We start from the raw sequence: 27,030 nt of genomic DNA, 5'->3' as shown, positions 1-27,030 counted from the left end.
TGTCAAGCAAGTCTGTTGGCGCCGTTTTTCCAACAGCATCTGCTCACCGCATATCTCTGTGTCACAGTTTGACAATTCTCGCAGTATTCCAAACTTTGTTGTTTGTTATGGGGATCTGTGATCCGTGATCTTTGATGTTCCTGTTGTCATTGTTTTGAAGTACCATGAACCGAGCCTGTGTGAGATGGTGAACTTAACCTATAAATGTTGTGTGTCCTGACTGCCCCACCAACCCACCATTCCCTTTCTCCTTGGGTCTTCCTAGTCCCTGAGACAAAACAGTACGGAACTCCCTCTCCTTGGGTCTTCCTAGTCCCTGAGACAAAACAGTATGGAACTTAGGTCAATTAATAACCCTACAGTGGCCCCTGAAAGGAAGAGATCCACGTCTCTCAGTTTAAATCAAAAGCTACAAATGATGAAGCTTAGCAAGGCATATTGAAAGCTTAGGCCGAAAGCCAAGCCTCTTGAGCCAAACCGTTAGCCAAGTTGTGAACACAGAGGAAGTCCTTGAAGGAAATTAAAAGTGCTACCTTAGTGAACACACGAATGATAAGAAAGCAAAACAGCCTTATTGCTGCTGTGGAGAAAGTCTGAGTGGTCTGGAGAGAAGATCAAACCAGCCACCGCATTCCCTTAAGCCAAAGCCTCATCCAGAGCAAGGCGCGAACTCTCTTCAATTCTGTGAAGGCTGGGAGAAGTGGGGAAGCTGCAGGAGAGAAGTCTGAAGCGGGCAGAGGTGGGTTCATGAGGTGGAAGGGAAGAACATAAAAGTACAAGGTAATGCAGCAAGCACTGATGTAGAAGCTGCAGCAAATTATCCGGAAAGATCTAGCTCAGCTTGGGGCGCCTGGGTGGCTCAGTCGGTTAAGCGACTGCCTTCAGCTTGGGTCATGATCTCAGGGTCCTGGGATCGAGCCCCGCATTGGGCTCCCTGCTCCGCGGGAAGCCTGCTTCTCCCTCTCCCACCCCCCCTGCTTGTGTTCCTTCTCTCGCTGTCTCTCTGTCACGTACATAAATAAAATCTTCAAAAAAAAAAAGGTAGCTACACTAAACGACAGATTTTCAGTGTAGATGTAACAGCCCTCTATTGGAAGAAGATGCCATCTAGGGCTTTCATAGCCAGAGAAGAGAAGTCAAGGCCTGGTTTCTAAGCTTCAAAGGACAAGCTGATTCTCTGTTTAAGGGTGAATGTAGCTGGTGACTTTAAGGTGAAGCTGATGCTCATTTACCATTTGGAAAGTCCTAGGGCCCTGAAGAATTATGCTATCTCTACTCTGTAAGTGATCAACAAAGCCTGGCTGACAGCTCATCTGTTTACAACATGGTTTACTGAATATTTTAAGCCCACTATTGAGACCTATTGCTCAGAAAAGAAGATTCCTTTCCAAATATGACTGCTCATTAACAAAGCCCCTGGTCACCCAGGAGTTCTCATGGAGAGGGACAGCAAGATGCATGTTGTTTCCCCACCTGCTAACACAACGTCCATTCTTCAGCCCACGGTTTGTGGAGTAATTTCACCTGTCGAGTCTTATTAGTTAAGAACTATGCTTCATAAGACTATAGCTGCCATAGACAGCGATTTGTCTGATGGATCTGGGCAAAGTCAATTAAAAACCCTCTGGAAAGGATTCACTGCCTAGATACCATTAAGAACATGTGTGATTCGTGAGATGATAAACTTTATCAACATGGACAGTCGTTTGGAAGAAGCAGATTCCCGCCCTCCCAGAGGACTTTGAGGGGTTCAAGACTTCCATGGAGGAAGTGACTGCAGATGTAGTGGAAACAGCAAGAAAACCAGAATCAGATGTGGAGCCGGAAGACGGGACAGCGTTGTTGCAATCTCATGGTAAAACTTGAATGGATGAGGAGTTGCTTCTTAGGGGGTAGGCAAAGAACGTGGTTTCTTGAGCTGGAATCTATTCCAGGTGAGGGTGCTGTGATGATTTTTGAAATGACGACAAAGGAGTTAGAATAGCAGATCAACTGAATTGATAAAGCAGCAGTGGGGTTTGAGAAGATCGACTCCAGTTTTCAAAGAGGTTCTACTGTGGGTAAAATGCCATCTGAGGCATCGCATGCTACGCATCGCATTTGTGAAAGCAAGAGTCACTCAGTGCGGCAAACTTAAGTCTTCTTAAGTCTTGTCCTGCTTAAGAAATCGCCACAGTCGCCCCAGCCTTCAGCAACCACCGCCCTTATCAGTCAGCGGCCATCAACATGGAGGCAGGGCCCTCCATCAGCTGAAAGATTAGGACTCTCTGTAAGCTCAGATGACTGTTAACAGTTTTTAGTAAAAAAAAAAATTTTTTTAATTAAGGTATATACATTGGTTCTTATAGGCATAATGCTATCACACACTTTATAGACTACACTATAGGGTGAACACAACTTTTACGTGCACTGGGAAACCACAAACTTCATTTGACTCACTTTATTGTGATGTTTGCTTTATTGCATTGATCTGGAACCAAACCTGCCATATCTCAGAGGCGTGCCTATAACTCCCCATTTCCTCTCCCCCCAACCCGTGGTCACCTCAAATCTCCTTTCCGTCTCTGAATTTCTCTCATATAAATGGAACCATACAACAGTTGTCCTTTTGTGACTGACTTATTTCACTTCACATAGTGTTTTCAAGATTCATCCATGTTGTAGCATGTATGAGAATTCTGTTCTTATTTGAGGCTGAATAAATACTCTGTTGCACGGATATACCACACCCTGCTCCTTTAGTCACCTCTTGATGGCCACTTGTGTACTTTCAACCTTTCTGCTATTATGAATGATTCTGCTAGAAACACTGGAGTACAGGTATCTGAGACCCTGCTTTCAGTTCTTTTGGGTATATATCTAGGAGTGGAACTGCCAGATCGTATGGTAATTCTATGTTTAACGGTTTGAGGAACTGCCCAACTTTTATTTTATTTATTTATTTTTTTTGCAGTGACTGCCATTTTATGCTCCAGCCAACGGTGAACAGGAGTTCCAGTTTCTCTACATCCTTGTCAACACTCGTTATTTTCCTTTCTTTAAACTTTATTTCAGACATCCTAATTCTAGATTTATTCCTATTTTCTGTTTCTTCATGATTCAGTTTAGGGAGATGGTATATTTCTGGGAATTTGTTGGAAATTTTCATCTAGGTTCTCTAATTTGTTGGCATATAGTTATTCATGGTGCTCTCTTATAATCCTTTTTATTTCTGTAAAACAGTAGAGATGTCCCTGCTTTCATATCTGATTTTACTCATTTGTGTCTTCTTTTTTTCTTATCTCATCTACTTAAAGGCTTACCTTTTTTTTTTTTTTTTGAAGAACCAACTTTTGGCTTGATTTTCTCTATTTTTTTTTTTGTTCCTTATTTCATTTATCTCTGTTCTAATCTATTATTTCCTTCCTTCTGATAGCTCTGGGTTTAGTTTGCTCTTCTTTTTCTAGTACCTTAAGATGTAAAGTTAGGGGTTTGTTTGTTTGAGATCTTTCTTCTTCTTTAATGTATGCATTTACAACTAAAAATTCCCCTCTTCGCATCGCTTTTGCTCCATCTCATAAATTGTGGTGTATTGTTTTCATTTTCATTTGTCTCTAACATCCCTTGTGATGTCTTCTTTAACAAATTGGTTGTTTAAGAGTGTGTTGTTTAATTTCCACATATTTGTAAATTTTCTAGTTTTCCTTTTGATATTAATTTCTATTTTCATTCCATTATGATTAGAAAAGATACTTTGTATAATTTCAATCTTTTTAAAAGTTTATTAAGATTTGTGGGGCGCCTGGGTGGCTCAGTTGGTTAAGCGACTGCCTTCGGCTCAGGTCATGATCCTGGAGTCCTGGGATCGAGTCCCGCATCGGGCTTCCTGCTCAGCAGGGAGTCTGCTTCTCCCTCTGACCCTCTTCCTTCTCGTGCTTTCTATCTCTCATTCTCTCTCTCTCTGAAATAAATAAATAAAATCTTTAAAAAAATTTATTAAGATTTGTGGCCTGATATATGTCTGTTCTGGAAGAATGTTCCATGTGTACTTGAGAAGAATGTCTGTTCTGCTGTTCGGTGGAATGTTTTGTCGAGGTCTACTAGTGGGTTTGTAGTGTTAATCAAGTCATATATTGCCTGTTGATCTATTTGGTTATTCTGTCCATCACTGAAATCTGAATATAGAAGTCTCCACTTACTACTGTAGAATTGTCTGTTAATCCCTTCAAATCTGTTAATGTTTGCTTCATATATTTTGGGGCTCTGATGTTGGGTACACGTAGGGACTACATGTTTTAAAACTGTATTTATATAAAGGTTTTATTTAGGTCATACCATGCATAGTTTGCCTTTTATATTTGAATATATTTCTGGGATTCATTTGTGTTGATGTGAAGTTCAGTGTCCCTTCATTTTCACTGTTCTGTGGAGTTTCTTTGTATGAATCGACCACAAGTTTCTATGGCCTTGGTATTTCCATATACATGTTGAAGTCAGCATGTCAATTTCTTAAAAAAAAAAAATCCTGCTGAGATTTGATTGGCATTGCATCTTACCTATAAATCAATTTAGAGAATATTGACCTCATAACAATGTTAGGTCTTCCTGTTCATCCTCACTCTTTCTATTTATTTAGGTTATCTTTAATTTTTATCAACAGTTTTATAGTTTTCATTGTATAAGTCTTGCACGTATTTTGTTAAATTTACTCTTAAGTATTTCATATTTCTTGATGCTCTTGAAAATGGTATTGTTTTATTTTGTGGTTGCCCCACAGACGATGGGATCAACCCTACCCTACCACCACCCAGAATTTGAATGTTGAGACTGATGACACCACACATATATCAAGAGGCTATGAAAAGGCTTATTTTTCCATAATGGGGTTTTCGGGGGAAAGTAGTGCTGACGCACAAGTTGGTCTGGGATAGCTTGAGTGAAGGGAAGGGTAAATGGCTCTGGTTTTTATTATGGTTGGGGAGTGGGACCAAGGTGGAGATGCCTATATATGGGTTGGATTTGCAGGATTTGAACTACTCCCCACCCCCTACCCCCCAACAGGGCAGGAATGCTGGGGCTTTCTTATTGACTTGCCCAGATAGAGGGCGAGAGGGAGGGATGGAGCTTAAAGCTGTAGTGGTCAAGCATCAAAAATAAACTCAGTCTTTATTACATTTTTTTTCATTTAAATTGCCCAATTGTAAATAGCATATAAAAATACAGTTGCCGTTGTATGTTGACCTTGTATCCTGTGACCTTGCTAAATTCACTTATTAATTCCAGTCGCTTTGGTAAATTCCTTGGGGATTTCTATGTAGATGATCATGTTATCTGTAAATAAGGACATTTATAATTCTTTCTAATCTGTATGCCTTTTACTTTTATAATAATTAATTAACCTTAAAATTCTGGTTAGAACCTTCACACAATGTTGAATAAACAGTGCTGAGAGTGAATATCCTTGCCTCCTGACCTCAGGGGGAAAGCTTTTAGCCTTTCACCATTAGTACAAAGCCAGCTGTGGGGATCTCATAGATGCTCTTTATCAGGGAGTTCTCTTTCATTCCTTGAGCACACAGAGATTTTATGGATGGAATATGGAATATCACCAAATGCTTTCTGCAATAGGATGATAACATGGTTTTTCTTTTTTGGTTTCTTAATATGATGAAATACCTTGATTAATTTTCTACTGTTGAGCCAACTTTGCATCACTGGGTTCAACTCTAGTCGGTTATAGTGTACGTTGCTGGATTTGATTTGCTAAAATTTTGTTAAGGATTTTTGCATCTCAGTTCATGATGGATATTGGTCTGTGGTCTTCTTGTGATGGCTTTGTCTGGTTTTGGTAACAGGTTAATGCTGGCGTTATAAAAATAAGTGGGAGAATGTTCTCTATTTTTCTATAGAATTGGTATTATTCCATCTTGGATGTTTCTTAGATTTTACCAATGAAGTCCAATGTTTTCTTCGTGAGAAGAGTTTAGATAATGAATTCAATCTCTTTAATAGATATGTGTAGCTATTTAGGTAACATAGTTCTTGAGTCAGCTTTGAGAATCTGTCTTTCAATTATCGCATTTTTTGGCACAAAGTTTCTATGTTATCCTTCTGTTGTCTTTTAATTGTCTGTAGAATAGGTAGTGATACCTCCTCTGTCAGTGCTGATGTTGGTAATTTGTGTTCCTTCTCTTTTCTTTGGGTAGAGGTTTATTATTTTATTGTTTTAAAGAACCAAATTTTGGTTTTATTTTTTTCTACTTTTAAATTTGTTTTCAGTTTTATTTATTTCTGTTGTTTTGTTTATTATTTATGATTACTGTGGGATTGATTTTCTTTTTTCTGATTTTTTCAAGGTAAAAGTATAAGGTCATCAGTTGGAGATCTGACTTTTCTAATATAAGCATTGTAATGCCATGTATTTCCTCAAAGCACTGCTTCACCTGAATTCCACACATTTTGGTCTCTTGTGTTTTCATTTTCATTCAGTTCAAACATGTGCTAATTTTAATTTCTCTTGTGATCTCTTCTTTGACTCATGGGTTATATAGAAGTGTCTTGCTTAATTTCTTATGGATTTTTCAGATATATATTTTTTATTTATTTCTAAATCAACTCTTTTGTGGACAGAGAACATACTTTGTGTCATTTCAGCCCTTTTACATTTGTTGAGATTTTTATTATGGCCCAGAATGAAGTCTCCCTTAGTGAAGTACACTTGCAAAGAACATGTATTCTGCTGTTGTTTGGGTGTTCGATAATAAATGTTAATTCGGTCAGTTTAGGTCATAATATTGTTTAGTTTTCTGTATTCTTACTAATTTTTTGCCTAGATGTTTTATCTCATACTGAGAAAGGGGAAGTCTCCAAGTGTATTATTTATTCATTTCTCCTTTCAGTTCTATCGATTTTTGCTTCATGATTTTGAAGCTCTATTAGGCATATACACATTTAGAATTATTTTGTCTTTATGATAAATTGGCCCTTTTGTCATCTTGAAATGTCTTCTTAATCTTGGTAATATTCTTTGTACTGAAGTCTACATTGTCTGATATTAATATAGCCACTCTAATTCTGTCTTTGTATACTGTTTTGATATGCTGTTTATGTGGTGCATCTTTTTTTCCATTTTTTATTACTTATGTCTTTATATTGAAAGTAATTTGTGTGTGTGTGTGTGTAGACAGCATATATTTGAGTTTTCCTACCTCTTTTTAGTTTCTTTTACGACCTCTTGATTATTTTATAATATTTTACCTCCACTATTGACTTATTAGCTGGAATTCATGTTTGATTTATTTAGTTTTTAATGATTGTGATAAGGTTTACAATATATATCTTTCACTTATCACAGTATACCAAATAATATTGAACCACTTTGTGTATGGTATAAAAACCTTATAAAAGTATACTTCTGTTTTTCCCATCCTATTCTTTGTGCTGTTATTGTTATGTACATTTTAATGCCACATATATTATAAACCCTATTGTGTATTTTACTAGTTTAGCTTTAGATAGTCAGTTATATTCTGAAGAAATTAAAAATAAGGGGAGTCTGTTTTTTTGTTTCTTTTTTCTTTGTTCATTTGTTTGGTTTCTTAAATTCTACATATGAGTGAAATTATATGGTATCTGTGTTTCTCAGGCTTATTTCACTTAGCATTCTACCCTCTAGATTCCTCCATGTTGTTGCCAATGGCAAGATTTATTCTTTATTATGGCTGAGTAATATTCCATTTTATGTTAGAAGGGAGGTGGGTGGGGGATGGGTGAAAAGGTTAAAGGGGATTAAGAATACACTTATCTTTTTTTTTAAGGAAAGTTTTTATTATAAAAATTCTTTATAACTGCTGTAAACTAGATTCTCAGTAGGATTACATTTCATTTCTTTCTTTTTTTTTTTATGTTATGTTAGTTACCATAGAGTACTTCATTAGTTTTTGATGGAGTGTTCCATGATTCATTGTTTGTGCATAACACCCAGTGCTCCTTGCGATATGTGCCGCCCTTAATACCCATCACCAGGCTCATTTCTTTAATTTTTTTTTTGTTGTTTTTATTTACATTCTGGTTAGCTTATAGTGTACAGGACTTGAATTTAGTGATTCATCACTTACATATAACACCCAGTGTTCATCATAACAAGTGACCTCCTTAATACCCATCACCCATTTAGCCCATCCCCCACCCCCCTCCTTCCCTCAACCCTCAGTTCTCTATCATTAAGAGTAAGAGTACACTTATCTTGGTGAGCACTGAGAAATGTATAGAATTGTTGAATTATTATATTGTATACCTGAAACTAACATAACACTGTATGTTAATTATGTTTGAGTAAAAATATAATAATTCCTAGCTTAAAAAATACAAATAAAAACAAGGGGGAAAAAGTGTATTGTATTTACGCACTGTGGTAGGCTTAACAATTGCCTTCCATGATATCCGTGTTCTAACTCTGGAGTCTGTGAATATGTTACCTTATGTGGCAACACGGACTTTGCAGATGAGATTAACAGTCTTGAGATGGAGAGATGATCCTGGGTTATCCAGGAGGTCCGAATGATGTAATCACAAATGTCCTAATAAGGGGGAGATATAAGTACAGAAGTAGAAGATGTGACAACAGAAGCAAGAGGCTAAGGAATACAAGTGATGCTCAGAATCTAGAAAAGGCAAGGAAATGGCTTCTCCTCTAGAGAGCTTCTAGAAGGGACTAACCCTGCTGATACCTTGATTTTAGCGCAGTGAAACTGTTTTCAAACTGTTGGCCTCCAGAACTGTAAGGATACGTTTGTGTTGTTTTAAGTCACCAAGTTTATGGTCATTTGTTACAACAGTCATAAGAAACTCATACACCCACGTTTTTACCATTTCCGTTGCTCTTCATTGAAATTTCTAGCTGGTGTCATACTTCTTTTGCCTGAAGAACTTCCTTTAGCATATTTTGCGGTGCAGATCCACTGGCGATATATTCGCTCAGCTTTTGTTTCTCTGAAGATGTCTTTCTCCTTCATATTTGAAAGATAGACTCACTGGGTATAGAGAATTGTAAGTTTACTGGGTTTTCCACCCCCCATTTCAGTATTTTATAGCTGTCACTCCATTATCTTCTAGATTGCATGTTTTTTGATGAGAAGTTTGTTGTCACTCTTATATTTATTCCTCTGTGCATGTTTCTTTTTTTGGCTGGCTTGATGATTTTTTTTTCTTGGATTTCAGCAATTTGACTATTATGTACTTAGATGTGTTTTGTTTTTTGTTTTTTGTTTTTATTCTGCACGGGATGCTCTAAGCTTCTTGGATCCTGGATGTTTTGTCTTACATTAATTTTGGAAAAGTCTCAGCAGCGATCTCTTTAAATATATTTTCTCCTCTGTTTTCTCTTTGTCCTTCTCTCTCTCTCCCTTTCTTCCTCTCACCGCCTCCCCCCGCCACCCCCGCACCGCCTTTCCCTTCTCCTTTTTCCTTTTATACCTCTCCTCCTACTGGGATTCCAATTATCTTAACTCTAGATAGTTTGATACCATCTCGTGGCTCTTAGCTGTCTGTCTCTCTTCCTCTCTCTTTTACTCTTTCTCCATTTTATATTATTTCCATTTGGATAATTCCTGTTAACCTAATTGCATTTTCACTTATTCTCTTCTCTGCTGTAACCAAATTATTCATTTCTGATAATTTTTTTAAAATTTTATTTGACAGAGAGAGAGAGTACAAGTAGGCAGAGCAGTAAGTAGAGGGACAGGAAGAAGCAGGCTCCCCTCTGAGCAGAAAGCCCGATGCTGGGCTCGATCCCACGACCTGAGCCGAAAGCAGATGCTTAACGATTGAGCCACCCAGGCGCCCCTCTGATAATTTTTTTATTTTGAGTATTTCTGTTTGTCCCTTTTTTAAGTTTCCAGTTTTTGCTGCAATCGCCTATCTGTTCAACATGTCCACCATTTCAACTAAATCTTGTAAAATGTGAAACTTGTTTATTTTGAAGTCTTTGACAGTTCTGACATCTGGATGGGTCCTCCCTTGGTCTGGTTCTGTTGACTACTTTATCTCTTAATAATGAGCCATTTCTTTTTCGTGTTCTTTTATGCCTCAATATTTATTATTTTTAATTTTAGTTGTAAGTATACAATACTATATTAGTTTCAGGTTTACAGTATAGTGATTCAAGAATTAAATCATTACAAAATGCTCACCGTGGTTTTTAGTGTAGTTACCATCTGTCACCATACAATGTTATTGCAGTATTATTGACTATATTTCTTATGCTGTACTTTTTTCTTATGGTTTTAGGTCTTACTTTAGGTCTCTAATCCATTTTGAGTTTATTTTTGTGTATGGTGTAAGAAAGTGGCCCAGTTTCATTCTTTTCACAATAGCTGCCCCATTTTCCCAACACTATTTATTAAAGAGACTGTCTTTTTTTGTTTATTGGATATTCTTGCCTCCTTTGTCATAGATTAATTGACCATAAACATGGGTTTATTTCGGGGCTCTCTATTCTGTTCCATTGATCTATGTGTCTGTTTTTGTGCCAGTACCATACTGTCTTGATTACTATGGCTTTGTAAGTATAGTTTGAAATCTGGGCGCAGGATACCTCCAGCTTTGTTCTTCTTTCTCAAGATTGCTTTGGCTAGTCAGGATCTTTTGTGTTCCCATACAAATTTGAGGATTATTTGTTCTAGTTCTGTAAAAAATGCTATTGTTACTTTGATAGGGATTGCACTGAATCTGTAGATTGCTTTGGGACGTATGAACATTTTAAGGATATTAATTCTTCAAACCCATGACCTTGGTATGTCTTTCCATTTCTTTGTGTTATCTCCAGTTTCTTTCATTGAGATCTTATAGTTCAGAGTATAGGTCTTTGAGCTCCTTGGTTAAATTTATTTCTAGGTATCTTATTCTTTTTGATGCAATTGTAAATGGGATTGTTTTCTTAATTTCTCTTTCTGCCAGTTCATCATTAGTGTATAGAAACTCAACAGCATTCTATATAGTAATTTTTGTATCCTGCAACTTTACTGAATTCATTTATTAGTTCTAATAGGGTTTTTTTTTTTAATCTTTAGGGTTTTCTATATATAGTATCATGCCATCTGCAAATAATGACAGTTTTACTTTTTCTTTACCAATCTGGATGCCTTTCATTTCTTTTTCTTATCTGTTTGCTGTGGCTAGGACTTCTGGTACTATGTTTAATTAAAGTGGTAAGAGTGGACATCTTTCTCTTGTCTCTGATCTTAGAGGGAAAGCTTTCAGTTTTTTACCATTGGCTGTTGGTTATTTCACCCATTAGCTGTGGGTGTGTCATATATGGCCATTATTATCTTGAGGTATGTTCCCTCTCTACCCACTTTGTTGAGAGTCTTTTTTTTTTATCATGAATAGATGTTGAATTTTGTTAAATGTTTTTTTCTGCATCTTTTGAGATGATCATATGATTTTTATCCTTTATTTTGTTAACGTGGTGTATCAGATTCATTGATTTGTAAATATTGAACCATCCTTACATCCCTGGGATATATCCCACTTGATTATGGTGAACGATCCTTTTAATGTATTGTTTGAAAATTGGGTTTGCTAATATGTTGTTGAGGATTTTTCCATCTGTGTTCATCAGGGATATTGGTCTATAATTTTCTTATAGTATCTTTGTCTGGTTTTGGTATCAGGGTAATGCTGGCATCATAGAATGATTTTGGAAGCATTCCTTTCTCTTCTTTTTTTTGGAATAGTTTGAGAAGGATAAGTATTAACTCTTCTTGATAGAATTCACCTGTGAAAATATCTAGTCCCGGACTTTTGTTTGTTGAGAGTTTTGTCATTACTGATTGAATTTCATTACTGGTAATAGGTCTGTTCAGATTTTTTATTCCTTCCTAATTCAGTCTTGGAAAATTGTATGTTTCTAGGAATTTATCCACTTCTGGGTATTTCAATTTGTTGGTGTATAATTTTTCATAGTAGTCTCATAATCCTTTGTATTTCTGTGGTGTTGGTTGTAATTTTTCTTTCATTTGTGATTTTGAGTTTTTATTTTTTCTTGATGAATTTGGCTAGCAGTTTATCAATTTTATCTTTTCAAAGAACCAGCTCTTTGTTTCATTGATCTTTTTTATTTATTTATTTTTTTTTAGTCTTTATTTTATTTATTTCTGCTCTGATATTTATTAATTCCTTCTGCAGACTTTGGGCTTCTTTTTCTAGTTAGATTGTTTGAGATTTTTTTCTTGTTTCTTGAGGTAGGACTGCATTGCTATAAACTTCCCTCTTAGAACTGCTTTTGCTAAGTCCCAAAGATTTTGAACCATTGTTGTCCATTTTCATTTGTCTCTGGGTGTTTTTTTAATTTCCTCTTTTATTTCTTCATTGACATATTGGTTGCTTAGTAGCATGTTATTTAGCCTCCACATGTTTGTCTTTTTTCTAGTTTTTTTTCTTGTAATTGATTTCTAGTTTCATACCACCATGGTTGGAAAAGATGCTTGATAGGATGTTAATCTTCTTTAATTTATTGAAACTTATTTTGTGGCCTAACATGAGAACTATTTTGGAGAACATTCCATGTGCACCTGAAAAGAATGTTTATTCTGTTGTTTTTGGATGGGATGTTCTGTATATATCTATTAAGTCTCTCTGGTCTAATGTGCCACTCAAAACCACTGTTTCCTTATTGATTTTTTGCATGGATGATCTATCCATTGATGTAAATGGGATTTTAAAGTCCTCTACTATTATTGCATTACTATCAATTTCTTCCTTTATGTCTGTTAATATTTGCTTCATATATTTAGGTCCTCCTATATCATGCTTAGATATTGTTATATTCTCGTGCTGGATTGATCCCTTTATCATTATGTAATGCTTTCTCTTGTTACAGTCTTTGTTTTAAAGTCTGTTTTGTCTAATATAAGTATTGCTGCCCCAGCTTTTTCTTTTTCTTTTCTTTTTCTTCCATTCTCATGAAATATCTTTTTCAACACGTTCACTTTCAGTCTGCATGTGTCTTTAGGTCTGAAGTGAGTCTTTTGTAGATAGCATATAGATGGGTCTTATACTTTTTATCCATTCAGTCATCCTGTACCTTTTGAATGAAGCATTTATCCATATACACTTAAAGTAATTATTGATAGGTGTGCACTCATTTCCACTTTGTAAATTGTTTTCTGGTTGTTTTGGTAGTTCTTCTCTATTCCTTTCTTCTCTTTCTCTTGTGCCTTGTGATTTGATGACTTTTTTTTAGTGTTATGCTTCGATGCCTTTGTGCTTATTTTTGTGTACTTATACATTTTTGGTTTGTGGTTACTGTAAGGCTTATATATAACATCCTATGTATGTAACAATCTATATTAAGTTGGTGGTCATTTAAGTTTGAACATATGCTGAAATTACTACATTTTTATTCCTCTCCTCCATGTTTTAATGTATATGATGTCATATTTTATATCTTTTTATTTTCTGTATCCCTTAACTAAGTTTTGTAGATATAATTAATTTTATTGCTTTTGTCTTTTACCTTCATACTAGCTTTATAAGTGATTAATCTACTACCTTTCTATGTTTGCTTTTACCAAGTGATATTGTTTCCTTTCATAATTTTCCTCTAGTTATGACCTTTTATTTTCCTCTTAAAGATATCCCTTTAATATTTCTTATAAGGTTGGCTTAGTGGTGATGGATGCTTTCAACTTTTATTTGTCTGAGAAACTATCTCTCCTTTAATTCTGAACAATAACCTTGCTGGATAGAGTATTCTTGGTTGTAGGTTTTTTCCTTTCAGCACTTGGAATGTATCATGTCACTCTCTTCTTCCTGCAGAGTTTCTGCTGAAAAATCTGGTAATAGCTTTATGAGGGTTTTCCTTATATGTAACTATTTGCTTTTCTCTTCCTGCTTCTACAATTCTCTTTAAAATTTGCCATTTTAATTATTATGTAGCTTGGTGTGGATGTCCTGGGCCCATCTTGTTAGGGCCTTTTTGTGCTTCCTGGACCCGGATGTCTTATTTTCTTCCTCAGATTAGGGAAATTTTCAGCTATTACTTCTTCAAATAAGTTTTCTGCCCCATTCTCTCTTCTCTTTTGGGGACCCCTTTAATGTGAATGTTAGTGCACTTGATGTAGTCTCAGAGGTCCCTTAATCTATCCTCATTTTTAAAAAATTTTCTTTTTGCTGTTCAGCTTGGGCGCTTTCCACTACCTTATCTTCCAGATTGCTGATCTGTTCTTCTACATCCTCTAATCTGCTGTTGATTTCCTCTGTTATATTTTTCAGTTATTATTCCACTCTGATTTGTGCCTTTTTCTATTTTCTCTGTGTTGATATTCTCTCTGAGCTCCTCCACTCTTCTCGGTGAGCACCCTATGACCGTTACTTTGAACTCTTTAGCAGGTAGACTGCCGATTTCTTTCGCTTAGTTCCTTTCCTGAGGTCCTACCCTCTCTTGTTTGGAGTACCTTCTTCTGTATCCTCGTTTTGTCTGACTCTCGGTGTTGGCTTCTGTGGATTCGGTAGGACCTTTCATAGAAGGCATCCTGTAGGGCCCAGTAGTGCTGTCTCCCTGCTCACCAGAACCAGGCACCCAAGGGGTGTCCCTTGTGTGGGCTGTCTGCACCTTCCTGTTGTGACTGGGCCACAACTTCTGTGGCACACTGGTGGGCAGGGCTGGCCTCCAGCCCAGCTAGCTGCAGTGACCAGCTGCGACTGCCGTGGGTACACTGGTGGGCAGGGCTGGCCCCCGGTGCAGCTGGCTTAGGAAACCCAGCTGTAGCTGCTGCAGGCGTGCTGGTGTGCGGGGTTAGCTCCTGGCACGGCTGGCTGGAAGGCCTGGCTGTAGCCGCTGCAAGCATGCTGGGGTGTGGTGCTGGCTCTCCGCCTCTCCAGGGCAAGAGTCACTTTGGAGGTTGCCAGTCCCAGCCGAGGCTGCCCGCTGGGTGTGCTGGGACAGGAGCCGCTTTGGAGGGACACCTGCTGGGACAGGCGGGTTGGGTGGTGTGGCTCCCCAGGGGAATGCTGGTGGGGGACAAGCAATGCCAGCAAGGTAGATGAAGTATCAGAAGTGGCTCCCGCAAGCATCCAGCCAAGCTAGGCTGAAGGAGGGCAAGAAAAATGGCGTCACCAGCACTTCCGTTCCTGGAGAAATTGCCTACCGATCCCTGCCTGTTCAGCAAATGTGCTAAAATTAGTAAGTCTTCTTCATGTACATGCCAGGTGCTCTTCAAACTGCTGCTCCCGTGCTGGGGCTCAGACTGAGTGATACAGCACTCTGGCCCTTTAAGAGCAGACTCTAGGTTTCCTATAGCCCTCCAGCCCTCCCAGAGTTAGGTCTCACTGATTTTCACAGCCAGACATTATAGGGGCTCATCTTCCCAGTGCAGATCCCCAGGATGGGGGGTGCCCCGTGTGGGGTTTGATCCCCTGGCTCCTCAGGGAGGACCTCCGTGCTTGGGATAGTCTTCTCACTTGTGGTGGGAAACGCACCGCAGTGCCAGGGTTTTGGTCCCTGACCGCGTCTCTGCCCCTCCTCCCCTTCTTGATAGGGCCTCCTCTTTATGTTCTTGCTGTGGAATAGCCATGCTGCTAGTCTTCAGGTGGTTTTCACAGTGATCTGCAGTCTGGTACTTGTTGCCCGCAGTGTCTGGGAGAAGGTGAGCTCAGGGTCCTCCTCCACCATCTTTCCCTGCTCTTCTTCCATGTCTCCCAGATTGTTATGGAATGCAGGACCTTGTGTGTGACATGATAGTAGTGACTGAGGTAAATAGTATTTATTTATGCTACCAGGTCATTAGTGTGGAGTGTCGAGCCAACCCAGTTGGGAGTTGAGTGGTAGGGCACTGCTACCTCGTGCTAGTATGGGGCCTGGAGTGCTGCAAGGCTCTTCTGTGTTCCTGCTCTCAGGAGGGCCTGGGGCTCCCAAAAGGGGGCTGGGGTCTTTCTCTACACTCATCTCTTTAGCCTGCCTCAGGTGGTAGGCTCCTGCTGTGCCTTGGGGCAGGCTCATGGAGGAGGTTTCTCGAGGTTTCTCGGCTCTCTTGTTGTGGCGTCAGTCTTGGGTGCCTGAACCTCATGGGTGGGGCTTTCTCAGATGTTCTCGTGCCAGTAGAGTGGGATACCCTGGTTCTTTTCCACCTCTGTGCACTGAGCATGTTGGGAATAATTTGCACATTGTTGAGAAAGGCAGCTCCAAAAGCTATTGGCATTTTGTTGTTCCAACTCCAGCACACTCCAGAGTGATCTCTGAAGATTGTAGCTTTGACCCCACCCCTGCTGAAAAGCCCTCTAGCTCACCCCATGGCCCTCAGGTCACAGGCTTTGAGCTCTGCAGCCTCGAGCCTCACACCCTGGCCTTCCTTCAGTTACTTAAGTCTCGTCTGTCACCCAGGCCGCAGACCATCCGTTTTGAGGGCAGATGTCTTGTTCCCTGTGTATTGCTAGAGATGAAATTGTGCCTGGCACGTGGTAGGGGCTCAGCAACTGTCTTAAAGGGGTGAGCTTTGAGTGCAAGCCCAGAAAGCCCTGACCTCCCCTGCATGCCAGCAGCCACGCACCTGCCCAGCCTCCAGGTTCACCTACTACACATGTCACAGAGAAGCCTCTCTGGGGACCACCCCACCTCCCAAGTTTGGGGAGGAGCCCCTGTGCCCCCAGCCCTGGCCTCACAGTTCCCCAGGGCAGGGTCATGCCGGCCAGGCCTGCCCCACCGGGCCCTGGGTGGGCACTTGGTGGGCACTTAGTGAGCCTGCCAGGGAACCTTTGCTGCATGGCTGCGGGTGCCCCAGCTTTGGGCTGATTCTGCAATGCGCATGCCGAGTTAAAATTCTAAAGCTTTCTTTTCCTGTTTTAGGAACGGTGAATCATCACACTCCTCTCGGTGGACGTCCGAGGACTTGGGCTGGAAGCATGTGGTGCGTCCTGCGAGGCTGGAGGGAAGGGCGTCTGGGCCCCTGGGGAGCCGTGGGGCGGCAGCGGCCCCCCAGCGTGCGCGCGCTGGCCAGCGCGGGCTCCCGGCGAGGGGACGAGTACAGTCACGTGGTGGTGGGTGCGGGCTCCGCGGGCTGTGTGCTGGCCAGGCGGCTCACCGAGGACCCCGACAAGCGCGTGCTGCTGCTGGAGGCCGGGCCCAAGGACGTGCTTGCGGGCAGCAAGCGGCTCTTGTGGAAGATCCACATGCCCGCGGCCCTCGTGGCCAACCTGTGCGATGACAGGTACAACTGGTGCTACCACACGGAGCCGCAGCCGGGCCTCGACGGCCGGGTGTTGTACTGGCCGCGCGGCCGGGTCTGGGGGGGCTCGTCGTCGCTCAATGCCATGGTCTACATCCGCGGCCACGCCGAAGACTACAACCGCTGGCAGCGGGAAGGCGCGATGGGCTGGGACTACGCGCACTGCCTGCCCTACTTCCGCAAGGCGCAGAGTCACGAGCTGGGCGCCGGCACGTACCGTGGCGGCCAGGGCCCCCTGCACGTGTCCCGGGGCAGGACCAACCACCCGCTGCACCGCGCCTTCCTGGAGGCAGCGCAGCAGGCCGGCTACCCGCTCACCGAGGACATGAACGGTTTCCAGCAAGAAGGCTTCGGATGGATGGACATGACCATCCACCAAGGTAGCACACGGCTCCCGTACCCCGTCCGCCCCCCCCCACCCTGGTTTCTCCCTTTTAAAAAAAGGAAGCTACCCACCATCACAGCGCCATGCCTCCTGCCCCCTTCGTGGTCAGGGAGGGTAAACTGCACCTAGAGGAGGCCCAGATGACTGAGGTATCGCACCCCCTTAGAGGCCACAGAATACAGCCCACAGCCAGTGAGGACTGATTTGGTGACAGACTCTGGGGCATTCTCTACCTCTGGCCTCTGTTGGCTGGAGAGTCAACTCTTTGATCAAAGAGCCCAAAGTCCGAAGACACTTGCAGATGAGGAAACTGAGGCACAGAGCACCGAAGTGCTTTGCTCACAGCAGGACAGAGGCAAGGCCTGGGTCGACCCAGGGCTCCTGCCTGCCTGCGAAGGGTTTTCACCCCCCTTTATTAGCTGCTCCTGGTCTGTCATCCTGCCAAGAGCGGAGGGGGGTTTTCCACTGCCTCGTGGATATGGATTTCAGCCCAGCAGGGACTTTTGGTGTCAGCCTTCCTTCTGGGGCAGAGCTCACAGTGTCCAGGGAAGGTCAAATTCCATCTTTCTCCAGCCCCTTTCCCCTGTTCAGGTACCAGGAAAGGGGGGCAGGGGCTGTGCCTGATCTTGCTCTGTCCCACAGGCAAGCGCTGGAGCACAGCGTGCGCGTACCTGCACCCGGCACTGAGCCGCCCCAACCTCATGGCCGAGGCGCAGACGTTTGTGAGCAAGGTGCTGTTTGAGGGCACCCGCGCGGTGGGTGTGGAGTACATCAAGAACGGTCAGAGCCACAGGGTGAGTGAGTTCCCGCTGGGCCGGGGCAGTGGACGTGGAAGGGAACGAGCAGTCACCCTGGTGCTCGTGCTCAGTGTGGGTAGCAGTCGGGCTCTGGTCCCCAGGGCTTGGGGTGGGGGGGGATGCCATCAGGCCAGCCACCTGCAAAGAGCCCACAGTGGCCCCTGTGAGCTTCTGTCTGCCCCTCCCACCTCAGAGCAGTCCTCCTGTTCCTTCTGTACCTCTTCAGAACTTGCTAGGGTTTTTTTTTTTTTTTAAAGATTTTATTTGACAGAGAGAGAGACAGCGAGAGAGGGAACACAAGCAGGGGGAGTGGGAGAGGGAGAAGCAGGCCTCCCGCGGAGCAGGGAGCCCGATGCGGGGCTCTATCCCAGGACCCTGGGGCCATGACCTGAGCTGAAGGCAGACGTTTAACGACTGAGCCACCCGGTGCCCCAGAAATTGCTAGGTTTATAAGAAGACTAAAAATCACAAATGTGAGCATGCTCCCTATTTCCGCACTACACCGTTACCCCCTCAGCTGTGTGTTAGGATCATCCCGCATCCACGTGAAGATCCGGCTCACCGATGCTTTATTTACACCGCCTGTGTGAGTGCTTGTTTTCATGGGTCTCATTTAAGCTCCACAGTACGGTTTTTAAGACGGTCATGAGGGCGTCGCGGTCACAGAGCGTATGTTAGCACATGACGTGTGCTTTAGTATCATGCCCCGGAGCTGCACCTGCCAAGGGCTTTTCCAGGGAGGCCCCCTGAGCATCCTCTGCCTTCCTCCGGGGCCTGGAAATGGGATCCTTGGCCGCTGCTGGGGGACTTCACGCCGAGGCCGCTTTCTTGGGGTTCTTTCTGGCTTTTCAGGAATTGTGACCCGCATGCCTGTGCCTCTTCCAGGCTTACGCCAGCACGGAGGTGATTCTGAGCGGGGGTGCCATCAACTCTCCACAGCTGCTCATGCTCTCGGGTGTCGGCAATGCAGATGACCTCAAGAAGCTGGGCATCCCGGTGGTGTGCCACCTGCCTGGTGAGCTCCCTTCTCCACCATTCCGCAGAGGGGGCCTCTGCTAATAAAAGGGCTTATTGGAGTTCATTAGCATGGAGTGGGACGGGGGCAACAGTCCGCGTTCCACAGAATGGTCACATTCTTCCCGCGACCCTCACTGGACGCCTCTACTCCCCAGGGACCCCAAGTCTTTGTGTCATTTTTTTCCCCTTCCCTGGCCCTCCTGTCCAACTGGAAGGTGATGCCCCTGCAGTAAGGAGCATCACCCACGAAGCCTGCTGGGCCAGGCTCGGCTGTACCCACCTCCCGCCCCGGGCAGCCCTGCGGTGAGAGGGGTCCAGGCCTTTGTGTGTTCTGTCCTCAGGACTCAGCAGCAGCCCTGACATTAAAGATGCCAACTCAGTGCTCCAGTGCATGCTTTTCATGCTAAGAGAATTATCCTAGGCCTAAAATTGATCTTACAGATGATCTTTGATACCCATTAGGGGCTCTTACCTCTCTTAGAACCCATGCTCCCCAAAAATGACCCTTTTCGCGTGGAGGCTTCATTGTGAGAGGTCTGTGACAGCGGCCTGCCCGGCGCCCCCTTTTGCTTAGATGAGCTCACGCAGTGTCTGCCCAGCACAGCAAGGCTTGCTTCCCTCCTTCCCTGGGCCCGGGTGCGGGTGGGGCTGTCAGTCCCTCTGGCAAGCAGCTCAGGGAGTGGCACCTGCCGAATGCTGAGGCCCTGCCCTCAGGGAGGCTGCAGCCTGGCAGGATGGCATCGGGAGGGGTCCCGGGGCTGCCCCCGGAGGGAGTGACCAGGGCAGGTGGCTTTGGCAGCATGAGAGGACGAGACTTCGCCATGAGTGGAGGGATGGAGTCCCAGGAGGTGACCTTTAAGCCGAGACCCAGGGAGGGAGCAGGGCCTGTCTTGGTGGATAAGTGGATGGGGTGGAGGGAGTTTCCAAAACCCGGGGATGTTGAGAGGCCAGTGGCAGCCCGCCCCCCAGAAGCCATTTTTCCTAACCACTCGCTCCCATTCCAGGAGTGGGCCAGAACCTGCAGGACCACCTGGAGGTATACATCCAGCAGGCATGCACCCTCCCCATCACCCTGCACTCAGCACAGAAGCCCCTGAGGAAGGTCCGGATTGGTCTGGAGTGGCTCTGGAAATTCACAGGTGGGCATGCTGGCCTGGGACCTTCGTGGAGCAGGTCTGGGGGAGCATGGCCTCCTTCCTAAGGTGCTCAGAGAAGGCTCTGGTCTCAAGTTACTTATTCCAAGCTTAGCTCTGCCTTTTGCCTCAGCTTTCCCATCTGCAAAATGGGGATACATAGTCCTGTCTGGCAGGCTATTGTGAGGACCAGAAGCAGCAGCCCCAGGGCCAGTCCCAGGTAAGACTCAGAGCCTGGGTACCCCTCTTCCTTACATATGAACAGGGGTAGCCTTGTGGCTGGATGCCATCTGGGGTCCAAGGAGCCAAGAGTAAAGGCATGGTCAGCATCCATTTCTCAGCAGTGTGCTGGCTGTTTTCGGGGTCCCAGCGTAGTGCCCAGGCCAGGAAGTGGTGCTTCTGAGATCCCCTCTCAGCATGGGTTTCTCCCACACCTCCAGGTTCTGCTGTGCCAGTAAAGGCAGGTGCCCTTGGGGAGCTTATGCATTGCTGGGATCCGTGGAAAGAAACCATGTAAACGTGCTTAGTTTTAGGATCAGGATGTTAGTAAAGTGGAGGATGTCTGAGAGCTAGGAAGAAAAGGGACCAAGGCCCTGGGTCTAGGCATGTAGCGTTAGAGGAACAGATGTGTCGGGCCAGGGAGACTGTAGCATGTTGAGGAAAAAGCAGGGGTGCGATGAAGAGCGCTGGATCTCGAGGGTCGGCCGGAGCACTGGCGCGGAGGCCCCGGAAGCTGCCAGTGAGGAGGGGTCTGAACTGGGGCAGAGGGAGGGCTGGGGGTGCTACTGCCCGGCAGATGGGTCCCAGTAGATGTGGGAGCTGAAGTCAGGGAGGCTTTCTGAGGGCCACATGGTGGGTGATGAGGAAGAGGAGGAGAAGGGAGAGACAGGGACAGCCCGAATGTCTGACTTAGGCCATCTGTGAAAGAATCAGCCTGTCCGGGGGCGCCGGCGAGGCTCAGTCGGTTAAGTGTCTGCCTTCGTCTCAGGTCATGATCCCAGGACCCTGGGGTCGAGCCCCACTTCGGGCTCCTCTCTCTCTCTCTCACACAAAAATAAATAAGATCTTAAAAAACAAAACAAAAAAACCCAGCCTGTCGGGCATGGAGCCTGGGGCCAGGGAAGTTGGGGATGCCCAGCGACACCAGGCTTCACAGTTGTCAGCGGTGGAGGAATCGGGGGAAGGCAAGGCCGAAGCCCCTTGGCGTGAGCTGGTATCGGAGCCTGTGGTGTTGGGTGAGCCCACCTGAGGGAGAGGGGCCAGAGTTGAGCACTTGGGTCCAGGCACCAGAAAAGGCCCAGGAGGAGCTACTAGGAGAGGGGAGGCCGGCCTGCCTGCCACGCCCTGATTCACTCTTCTGATCCTCAGGGGATGGAGCCACGGCACACCTGGAAACAGGAGGGTTCATCCGGAGCCGGCCTGGGGTCCCCCACCCGGACATCCAGTTCCATTTCCTGCCGTCCCAAGTGATTGACCATGGCCGGGTACCCACCCAGCAAGAGGCTTACCAGGTGAGCAGGCAGCATTCTCTTCACTGCGGCAGGCCCCTGAGCAGGGAGGCACAGGAACCTGTGTCCTGCCCTCCAGCTGCTCAGTGGGTCTGAGTGGGGAGGGGAGAAGAGGAGCCTAGAATCTTCCTGAGGCCATGCCAGGAAGAGCGTGAGGCAGTCCACGTGGTACATGGAAAGGTGAGACCTGCCCCCGCTCAGGGCAGATGCTCTAGCTATCCAGACTGCTGGAAATGGACAGATGTGGCCAGTGGCCCTGGGGTTTCCAGCCCCTGAAAGTTGAAGACAATCCTATAAAGCCAGGAAGCAAGAGTGAGTGATTCAGGGAGGTGTTTTTTGATCACTTGTGGGAGGGGGTAAGATGCAGACAGATGCTAACATGTGTCTGCTCTTAATTGGCTTTGGATGTGGAGCCCTATCCCACGGGAAAGCCCGGGGCCTGAGCTGCCCAGTAGGGGGTGTTGAGGGAGGTCACACTTCCTCTGGTTCTTCTAGGTGCATGTGGGGACCATGCGGGGCACGAGCGTGGGCTGGCTCAAACTGAGAAGTGCCAACCCCCGGGACCACCCTGTGATTCAACCCAACTACTTGTCAACAGGTAATTCACCACCACCTTGGTCTCCCCCAGGCCTGGGCTTGCCAGGCCATTCACTCAACGAATGAATGTATGCCTTCATGGGGTTCGCATTTGTCACTGAATCTTACCCCTGAGACACAAGTCACCCTCTGCCCCCCTCATACACTGCTGTGCGTGCCCTGTAACGTAGCAGGAGGGAGCTGTGGCCTTCAGAACAACCTGCCAGAAGGTGCAGGGAGATGTGGCTGTGCGCACAGAGTGCATAGAGCGCTTGTGCTGAGGTTACTCTGAGCATCCTCCTGCAAAAGCAGATTACATTCCTGGGCCTGCCGCTTTGCCTGCAGCAAAAAGGAGCACTCCCCATTGCTCAGTAATGACTCGTGGCGTGCTCACAGCCACAGTGGTAAGAGGCAGGCTGTATACTCTTACCCTTGATTTAACGTAGGGCCTCTGGGGCAGGATGTGTCCGCCAAGGACGGTGCCTGTTTGCCCTCATGGGACTCTGCTTGGTTGCAGTCTAACTGGATGGGAGTAGGTGACAAACGACCTGGTGGCTCCGTGTCCCTGAGGTTTTCCACCCCAAGCACCCTGGTCTGTGGATCCACCAGGGCTGTGGGATCAGAGGGTTGGTAGGCTCTGACCTGTGTCCCCTCGGGCAGCTTACCGAGCCTCTCCGAGCTCAGAATCCACTGGTAAGAGGCGTCGCCTCACCTACCTCTTTCTCGTTGACAGAAACCGACATTAAGGACTTCCGACAGTGTGTGAAGCTGACCAGAGAAATTTTTGCCCAGAAAGCCCTGGCACCGTTCCGGGGGAAGGAGCTCCAGCCAGGAAGCCACGTGCAGTCAGATAAAGAGATAGATGCCTTCGTGCGGGCAAAAGCAGACAGCGCCTACCACCCCTCATGCACCTGCAAGATGGGCCAGCCCTCTGATCCCACGGCCGTGGTGGATCCACAGACCAGGGTGCTTGGGGTGCAGAACCTCAGGGTGGTCGATGCCTCCATCATGCCCAGTGTGGTCAGCGGCAACCTTAACGCCCCCACAATCATGATCGCAGAGAAAGCAGCAGACATCATCAAGGGGCAGCCTGCACTCTGGGACGAAGACATCCCTGTCTACAAGCCTGGGACCCTGGCCACCCAGCGCTGAGGCGGTCACTGCCCGAGAAGCCTCCTGCCAAGTCAAGAGGGTCAGCACAGCGCCTGCCCACCGTGCCCTTTCCTGAAACTGCCTAGAATGTTACAGTTCAGTGGCTGAGAATGTGTAATTGCTTAGGCTGGGAGACCGGTATCAGGCAGTGAAACAGGTTTCTTTTCCCCAGCATTTTCCTGTGGGCACACCCCCCCCCGGCCCCACCTCCTGAAGGGGCAGTAGAGGGGGCTGGGGGGCAGGGCAGTGGAGGAGTATGGCTAACTCCCACCATGGCCTTATCTTAAACTCCATGGCACTCTGCAACCCAGGGTCTTGGTCGGACATGAGGGAAGTGGTTCTCTCTCAGGGCTCCCTTTTAATTAAAGCAAGCCATTCCAGAGGCTGGGTGCTGGCTAGACGGCACGGGGTTCTTGCGGTGGGGGGCATCCTCTGCCTCAGGCTGCCAGCTGTAGCTGAGGCCCGTGCCTAAGCCTCCGGTGTCCCCAGTCCAGAGGGAAGGCTGCCTGCCTGAAGAAACACAGGCTTCTTTCTCTTCTGCTTCCTGAGTCCCCTCCCAGTTGGGTCACTCTGAGGGCCCACCTCTCCAATGCTCTGATTCTTACTAAACACAGCTCGATTTCTGGACCTTGTTCAGAGAAGAATCTGGAGAGTCTCTTCACTGTGATAGGTTTCCTGATTTAGCATTTTAAATGATTTTCCTGTTACCAGGGAAACCTAGAAACCTAGAGCAAACCCCACAGACCAGACCTCTGCTCCAAGCCAAAGCAGCTAGTCCAAGAGGATGCTTTCCTGTCAGCCTGGGGAGGCGACTCACAGTGGATGAAGCTGGCTAATTCGTATTCCGCAGCCATCCATGGGAACAGACTGGGATGGAGCCAAGGCTGATGAAAAAAAAAAAACAGTCGAATCACACTATATACCTGATCCCGTGAAAATAAATGGGCAAAGATTTGAGTTTGGGGGGGCGGGGGGGAACCAGATACAAGTAGTATTTAAAATAGCTCTTTGATCTTTAAACTTCCTATAATTCAACAACTTAATCCAGTAACTGAGTTTTGAATGGAGATGCCTTAGCCAGACTATTCTTACAAGGTAATGAAAACTAAATGAATTTTGGGTGGAAGATCTTCGAAGCCACCATCTGCGGCAGGGGAGAAAAGACTTGTGCTCTGGAAACCTGCCCTGGAACAAGGAGGGGAGGGAAAGGGGGGCATGCCAGCCTTCGCCCAGGACCAGAGTGGACTGAGATGGCTTGGAGGCCAGACAGCCACAACTTGCCATTGTGAGAAAGACCTTCCAGAAAGATGGGAAGAAGAAAACCATCACACCCCTCCTTCCTTCACAAATCTGAAGTAGCTCTGGTTTCATCTTACCTGCCTCTTTATTTTCTGTTCCAAGAGAGCTTCCCCATCTGTCCCGCAGCCGTGGTCCACATCCACCATCCTCGGGGCCTCGGCGCCACCTGCAGGGCTGAAAGAACAGTGGGGCAGTGCGGGCCCCCCCCCCCCCACCGACTCTGGCTCGGAGGGCCAACGAGTAGCAAGTTGGGTGGGTAGAGGGGTCCCAGGCCTGAGTGTGGCCGTGGCACAGCCATGCCGTTCCGTGGTCTCTGTGTGCTGCGGTGGTCTCGGTCTTTGGGACAGCGGCTGGTTTGCTACTGTGCCTGCATCATAAGCAGAATGACCTATCGTCAGAGGAGGTGCGTCATGCTGTATGGCCGGATGACATCTGGGCCCCTCCCCTACTCTTGGTCACTGAGCCTTGTTCCATACAATCACACAATTTAGCCATGTGCAGAAATGAGTTCTCAGAAGAGAAGACGGTACGTGTTCTACACCCAGGCCCCACAGAAGTCAGAGCGGAACGCTGTGCTGTTGGGGTTCAGCCACAGGGCAGAATATTGAACTTATGTGTGGCTGCTGCTCGAGCCCTGACAGGTGAGCATGCAGCCGTCTGGCAGAGTGGAACCTTGGCCTGTGTCGCTGCAGCAGGCTGTCACCAAGTTCCACTGCCATGAGGGAACCCTGGACCTCAGAAAAGAGGGCTGTTGGCTGAGGAAGCCAGAGAGGGGAGAAGAGTGCCCATTGGGTCAGGCAGCCCTTGGGGCACCCAGACACCAAGTCAGCACTCAGCCCTGGGAGGAAGCTTATTTAAGCCCCTTAGCGAAGAGCCCGTGATACGAACAAATGGAAGAATGTACTTTGCAAACAATGGGTGAAAACGTGTAACTGAGCTGGGTATGTACCTGGATCAGGCTCCCAGCATGGACCCCTTCGAAGAAGCCTATGTGTTCCAGCTGCTGCACAAGCAGAAGGGTCTTCTGGGTTGAACAGGGGACAGAAGGCACAGCTGGAAGATCAGCCTGCCAGCAGCTGGACCAGAAAACGGCAGGCCCTAGTACCCGGCTCCTGGCTCCTGGATGCCCAGTCTTCCTGCTTCCAGGGCTGACTGTGGGAATCCTCATTTCCATAAATGCAAATAGAGCCTGTCTCCAGCCAAACCCTCTTCCGCCCCACAAAGGCTGTTTCCTGTCTCCACCAAGTTAACATCAGATCTAATACCTACATCCTTTTCTCTTAAAAAACCCAAAGAAAGCGCACGCCCTCTCCACCAGCCCCGTCTGGAGAGCGGGGCAGCCTCCCCAGTCCTCTCTCCCGCCGCCATCAAGGGCCACGAGGCCGCTCTCGCTGGTGCTCCCACGTTGGAGGCAGGGGCCCCAGGCCTGCTCCCCATTCTCCTGCCTTCTCACGTCCCCAGGAAAGAAGGAATATCCTTTTGGAGAAATAAAAACTTTGTCAACACATGCAAGCCTCGCTGGTGTCTGTTTTTGAGTCGGGGAAGGAACTGGAGCTCTGTCGCTGACCGGTTTTTAGAACAAACCTACAGTCCGTCATAACAATGGAAAGCTTTGTAGGAAAGCAGACCATTGGCAAGGACACTGAAGACCATAAAATATAAACAGTGTGAAGTAAACTACCCTGCTTCCTTTCACAAACGTGGGGTCAGCAGTAAGGCAGGTAAAGCCCACACCGTGAACCGAGAAGCTTCCTGGCTTCGACCAGGCTCCAAAACGGGGGAATAGAGCTGGAAAGCCCCGTCTGGCCTGGCCGTCTGGATAGAAACCGGAGAAAAGGCTGTTAACAAGGTTCCTGCTGGTTGGGCGTTCAATCAGAGCTGCCCTTTCCATTTGTGATACCAAAAAACGCAAAACCAAATGTACTATTCCTGGGGACACAACAAAATGACCTTTTTTAGGGG

At 46.1% G+C, this 27,030-nt stretch overlaps 1 protein-coding gene across 5 annotated transcripts in view; it reads left to right on the top strand.

The window, feature by feature from the left end:
- CHDH (choline dehydrogenase) overlaps positions 1–26,575 on the top strand; it is a 34,223-nt gene extending 7,648 nt beyond the window's left edge. For 4 of the 5 annotated variants that reach the window (XM_025885253.2, XM_025885252.2, XM_025885254.2 and 1 more), the window contains 7 exons: positions 16,823–17,581; positions 18,229–18,380; positions 19,269–19,398; positions 20,405–20,539; positions 21,902–22,044; positions 22,537–22,639; positions 23,351–26,575. In XM_025885253.2, the coding sequence (XP_025741038.1) occupies positions 16,879–17,581; positions 18,229–18,380; positions 19,269–19,398; positions 20,405–20,539; positions 21,902–22,044; positions 22,537–22,639; positions 23,351–23,769 (1,785 nt within the window). In that variant the 5' untranslated portion in view covers positions 16,823–16,878 and the 3' untranslated portion in view covers positions 23,770–26,575. Of the gene's footprint in view, positions 1–14,313; positions 15,164–16,822; positions 17,582–18,228; positions 18,381–19,268; positions 19,399–20,404; positions 20,540–21,901; positions 22,045–22,536; positions 22,640–23,350 lie in introns of those variants that run through there. The other variant, XM_025885251.2, reaches the window with a different exon arrangement.
- The last annotated feature ends 455 nt before the right edge of the window (positions 26,576–27,030 follow it).

Source organism: Callorhinus ursinus, unplaced genomic scaffold, assembly GCF_003265705.2.
Source record: "Callorhinus ursinus isolate GAN/ISIS: 27379988/994484 unplaced genomic scaffold, GSC_fseal_2.0 scaffold15, whole genome shotgun sequence".
In the NCBI taxonomy this organism is placed as follows: domain Eukaryota; kingdom Metazoa; phylum Chordata; class Mammalia; order Carnivora; family Otariidae; genus Callorhinus; species Callorhinus ursinus.
The sequence above is the reverse complement of the archived record's forward strand: the minus strand, read 5'-3'. Positions and strand labels throughout refer to the sequence as shown.